This window comes from Mytilus galloprovincialis, chromosome 4 (assembly GCF_965363235.1).
Source record: "Mytilus galloprovincialis chromosome 4, xbMytGall1.hap1.1, whole genome shotgun sequence".
Taxonomy (NCBI): Eukaryota; Metazoa; Mollusca; class Bivalvia; order Mytilida; family Mytilidae; genus Mytilus; species Mytilus galloprovincialis.
The window spans coordinates 56,415,997-56,421,996 of NC_134841.1; the positions used below are offsets into that span (position 1 = coordinate 56,415,997).

Sequence of the window (6,000 nt, forward strand, 5' to 3'; positions counted from 1 at the left end):
CCCAATTTTACGGTTCACTGATAGAAAATGATAGTGCAAATTTCAGGTTAAAGTTTTTGGCTTCAGGTTAAAGTTTTTGGTCAAGGTAGTTTTTGATGAAGTTGAAGTGCAATCAACTTGAAACTTAGTATACATGTGCCCTATGATATGATCTTTCTAATTTAAATGCCAAATTAGAGTTTTGACCCCAATTTTACGGTTCACTGAACATAGAAAATGATAGTGCAAATTTCAGGTTAAAGTTTTTGGCTTCAGGTTAAAGTTTTTGGTCAAGGTAGTTTTTGATGAAGTTGAAGTCCAATCAACATGAAACTTAGTATACATGTGCCCTATGATATGATCTTTCTAATTTAAATGCCAAATTAGAGTTTTGACCCCAATTTTACGGTTCACTGAACATAGAAAATGATAGTGCAAATTTCAGGTTAAAGATTTTGGTCAAGGTAGTTTTTGATGAAGTTGAAGTCCAATCAACTTGAAACTTAGTATACATGTGCCCTATGATATGATCTTTCTAATTTAAATGCCAAATTAGAGTTTTGACCCCAATTTTACGGTTCACTGAACATAGAAAATGATAGTGCAAATTTCAGGTTAAAGTTTTTGGTCAAGGTAGTTTTTGATAAAGTAGAAGTCCAATCAACTTGAAACTTAGTATACATGTTCCCTTTGATAAGATCATTCTAATTTTAATGCCAAATTAGAGAATTTATTCCAATTTCACAGTCCTTTAAACATAGAAAATGATAGTGTGAGTGGGGCATCCGTGTACTGTGGACACATTCTTGTTTTTTATTTGTTGGTTTACGGATCCGCCGACCCGATTTTGCCGATTTTCAGAATAAAAATAAAATTGACTTTTCATGCTTTTTTATTCCCGCCGACCCTTATAAATGCATTATCCCTGAAAAATAATTAAAATTTTCCTTTATTATGAAATGAAATGCATTAATCATTAACAAAGTTGATAACACTTTCTGTTGTGAAAAATAAAACTTCCAATTTACGTTTCTAAAAATAGACAAATCAATTATAACTGACCTTGAAATGTCTTTTGCGCAAATAATTTTGCGGAACGAAACCTGTGTTTAAAACCAATTACAAATTAGTTCGTTTCCCTTATTTGTCATCAGTCCGTAAGATGCATCATCTCAGAGAAATAGACTTGTCCAAATGTGGACAGGTGGAATACATCAATTAAAGTACTGAATATTAACAAATCATTTGAAATTTTCTTGTTTCATAGATAACAAAAAATATCGATCATTGGGATAAAAACCGGATTGCATGACAACTGATTAACCTGATATTGTCGTTTTTCCAGTGGACGAGTCTATTACGTTTTTCGACACGTGTGTTGAAACTTATTTTTGTACGACGTTTTTATATTTTTTTTCTTTATCAGTTTTTGTGCTTGAAGATCATTATTCACCAAGTTTTCTGAGAGCTACGCGAATCTGTTTTTCTTGTTTGTGAAATGACGATTTAATTTCGTGTTTGTCCGTGCAACCCCCCTTTTTTACAGGAAATTATTAAACGATGTCATGCGATGTTCATGATCACTGATCAATAATATTTCATCGAACTTAATGTTAAGAAATGATGACAAAACAGCATATAAGATAAACATTTTGTTAGGCCTAAGGTGAAATATATATTTATTTTGCATATTTTTTCTGTTTTGAAAGATATTTTTTTTCTTTTTTTTTCCGACCGACCGACCCGACTTTTTTATGCGAAAAATCCGTAAACCAACAAATTAAAAAACCGTGGCCTAATTTTAATATCCATGATGTAGGATATCATGAATTGATTTCTGGTGCCAAAATTATCTGACGGTTCCAATTTAAAAAAATATCTGTTGGCATCCATTTTCATATCTGTTACTGTGCCTCACACTAAAATGTGCTAGAGGGCCTCTTGCTGACATGTTAGTTTTTAAAATTTTTGAAGTCTTTTTCTCTGCTGTGCATCACTCATGAAAATATGACATTCTCTTACCAATACAAATATTTTGTGCGTTCAAACAGGTGCATCACTATCAACTTCAAAAGCTGTGTATCAAAAGTTTATTTGTTGTGTTAAAACTTGCAAGTTTTTGAAGTTCATTGTACTGCTATATCTGAAGTTTGTTTCACCTATTTTGCTTTTCCATTGCAGGAAAGTTTAGATACACTTGGAGCAGAAATATCAAGACTTTCTCAGGAAAATCGTAAAATACAAATACAACTTGATAAACAGAAAAGATGATGTTAGCAATAGTCATGAATAAACAGTTTGTCACAACACTACAGACCTTTTTCCTACTGTCAATCATCTGTCGAAAGTAACTTGTGTCACAATGGTCATGAAGAGTGTTTGATGCAATATGAAATTGCTAACTAGTCTGTAACTTTATGCATGCATGCATTACTTTATTTAGTAGTAACCACCAGATGCTAAGAACTGAGATCACATATTTATTTTCATACAAAGAACTGATAAAATTTATCAATACTTACGGCCATATATTTACCAATTATAATTACCACTTGTAGGAGAACATATCAAAACGATGAAATTATCTTTAGTGAAGGAATAAATTTCATGTTCACATGGAACAGAAGTATATATTTTTCTTCCAATAATAATTGGTATCATTAAAGATCACAAATATTCATGAGCTATTGGCCACTGGACATGAAAAAAAAGCTCTTAATTGGTGCAATTTATTTTGAATATTATATATATGTCAATACTGATTATGTGAAAAAAGGTTTAAATCTCTTTTAGCTTTAACTCGGATCTGATTGGACTAGATTTTGACCATATCAGAAAAGTTCACATTCATTTGAGGGTTTAGAATATAGAGGTTTCCATTTATAATGGATTGAAAAGGAACAATGCATTCCAATATTATCATTGCTAGCTAAAAGTAATATCCATTTATTTATCATATGTGTTGACCACCAATCATAATTTCCATAAAAATTATATATATATTGGGTTGATGAATATGTCTGATTTCTTTTAAAGTCATATTTTTTTACAAGTTGAACCTTAATTTGTTAAATAAGAATCATATGACCAAGCTAATTTCTTTTATTTTCCATGAAATTCTCTTGAAAAGAAAATATAGAATTATTCACTTTTTCAAATTATTTAATTCTGTTTTGATGGAAAATACTTTATGATTTACTCTTTTTCCTTATAAATTATTTAACTTAAATAAGTTCAAACTGAAATTTTGCACTTATTGATTGTAATGAATACATCTATAAAGTTCAAACAAATCAAATTCAATTACCAGTACGAAAAAAATACAAATATTCTTATGTATTTATAATGAACTTTTTTTTTAAAACCAGACAGATTAATCTCGTATGACTATTAGCATTTTGAATCTTTTACTGATAGTGTGTTTGAACAAAAAAGTAATATATGTACCCCTGGGATGTCTCTGTGTATAAGGAAACAACTTAAAGACAACTTGAATGAATATTATGCATATCATTATAATGGCTACACAAGTTATCTTAAATTGTTTCCTTGTCAATGAGTATATATTTGAAGCTATTTTCAGACAATATTGAGCCATATTATATGTGTATATTGTTATAAATGTTTTGTGAATATGTTTGAATTCTTAGAATAAATGTGCAATAAAAAATATGTATAATTTAATAGAACTGAAAGTATATAGTATTTTAAAAGTAGCTGGTGAATAAACAGGGCCACATATAATTGTATTTTTGTCCTTAACAATAGAACATGATTAAAACATTCAGCTGACTTTTACAGAGATATCTCCCTGTAGTGTTATTTACTGCCATAATAAGAACTAATGTAAAGGGGTCATAAGTATTTCTTACAATTAACAACATCCTATAAAAAATTAATCAGAAATTCTATTTGTACATTTATAAGTTATAGATGAAACTTCTTTTAAAAGGGGTTAGATGTTGATTCGCTATCCATTGTACTGTGCACTATTTTTTTCTTGCGATTCCTGTTATTACTTTTTATGCATGAGGGCTTGGATAGGTTTTTTTTTTAATTCTTTATTCTTTAATTTACTATACCATATATATATTGTAACATGCATATGCTTTGAAAACAGTATATCTATAGAAATATCACCCCAAAATTCTTAATGTGTTTTAAAGGAATTATGACTTAGAATTATTATATTTTGTGAATGAGTATAAATGAAGAAAGCCTACCTAACAAAAAATATATAAAATTCAATGTAAACTGATTTTTTCGGTGCTCCATGATTTGATAAAATGAAAATTTAATATTATATATCAAGCTATAAAATTATATCAGACATTATTTTGTGAATTCCTTGCATACATAATTTTACTGCAATTTACATATATTAAACCCCATGAATTTCAAAATGGTTTCTTCCTGAAATCCACCACAAAAAATAAATCATTAAAATTAGTTAAAACTGAAAAAGAAGCATTGATGTTTGTGGTTTGGTAAGCATATGGCTGTGACTATTATATTTTTATAATAAGCTTAGAAAAACTATTTCATTCAAAATATGAAGTAGGGAGCTAAATTTGTTTGCAGTGTTAAAAGGTTGTTAGTTTTATTAAAGATAAATTGTTGATGTGTCTGATGTCTATCATATACAAATTGTTGTCAAAATAAAAGATGATTTTTTTTACCTTATAAAGATATTTATACTGGGGTAAAACACTTCTGAATGTCTTTTTTTACTAAATATAGTATCTAATAGATATTTTTTGTGCAATTTTGATTTCTTCATTCTGGGGTTCATTTAGGAATGGAAAATAAATTGTATTTTTGTTAGTCTTTCAATAATTGTAATTGTAGCCATTTGTAGCTGTAGTAAAATAAAAATATAAAAAAATAGTTTCCAAGTCTCATACAGGGGATTTATTCAGACATTGACTTAATATTATATATTTATCAGTCTACTTGATGTATACCCTATACAGATATAATTAATATATTTATTGATGTATGCCCTAAACAGATTGTCTTTAAATCCATTTTTAATGTGAAGTGTATTTATTTATCTTCTTCTGTTAACTCTTATCTCGGTTTACTATTGATGTCTACTAACATTATTTGCAACAAAAACAACAATTTTTAATCATTTTTTTTTCCATTCTGATATTTTATAACTTTTAATTGTGAAGATACAGATATTCATTCATTGAATTTTTTTTGTCAGTTTCATTTGAATACTCTGTTGATTGATTGGCTCAATTTGCTTTGTGCCACATCAGCACAGAAATACTTTATTGTGGCAAGTTGTAAAATAGAAGAGTGGTTGCAAATAATTTTACAGGAGATTTCTTACAAGTTTTATAGAAAGTTTCAGTCACATTTTGAAAAGTAATTTTCTTTTCCTAATTAGAATTTTTCACTGAAAAACGCTAGTCTAAATTTTTGACTTGAATGAACAAATTTGATTTAAAATTGTTGTTTTCTAGAATTGTTATAGTTTAATTTCATGCATGAATGAAAAGACTACATGTTAAGTTGTTTATGGATGTTATTTTGTTTTCCAATATGGAATAATTAATGTGATAATAAGAAACATAAAATGTTAAAAGAAGTGATTGGTTGTGTATTTAATTTATTCCCTTTGAAAAAAAAAGGATTAATACTTCTTAGAAATGCTTATGTCAACCAGATTTGGTTGTTATGAAAAAAATGAAAATCTGAATTACAGTTCTACAGGTTACCTAATTTCTGGTTTGACATTCTGGTGTTCAGTCATGTAAGAGCAACCAAAAGAAGTAAAAATCAAACATAAAATCTATGCACTTTAGAAGGGGGGGGGAGTTTACTGTTTTTCAAGTATTTTGTCGTATAAGGAAAAGTTAAAACGGCTCATTACCTCCAACAAATGTACCCATTAAAAGCTTCTTTACATTGCTCTTCTTTGACCAAGTGCCAGGATGTCCAAAAAGAAAGAATGTAACCTGTCAAAAAATATAAACTCTAGTCAGAAGTGGGTAATATGAAAATAGTCCA

The 6,000-nt window shown here is 28.6% G+C and overlaps 1 protein-coding gene across 2 annotated transcripts in view; it reads left to right on the top strand.

The window, feature by feature from the left end:
* LOC143072494 (coiled-coil domain-containing protein 186-like) overlaps positions 1-5,578 on the top strand; it is a 49,513-nt gene extending 43,935 nt beyond the window's left edge. For both annotated transcript variants that reach the window (XM_076247434.1, XM_076247435.1), the window contains one exon: positions 2,161-5,578. In XM_076247434.1, the coding sequence (XP_076103549.1) occupies positions 2,161-2,250 (90 nt within the window). In that variant the 3' untranslated portion in view covers positions 2,251-5,578. The remainder of the gene's footprint in view (positions 1-2,160) is intronic.
* Positions 5,579-6,000: the final 422 nt, after the last annotated feature.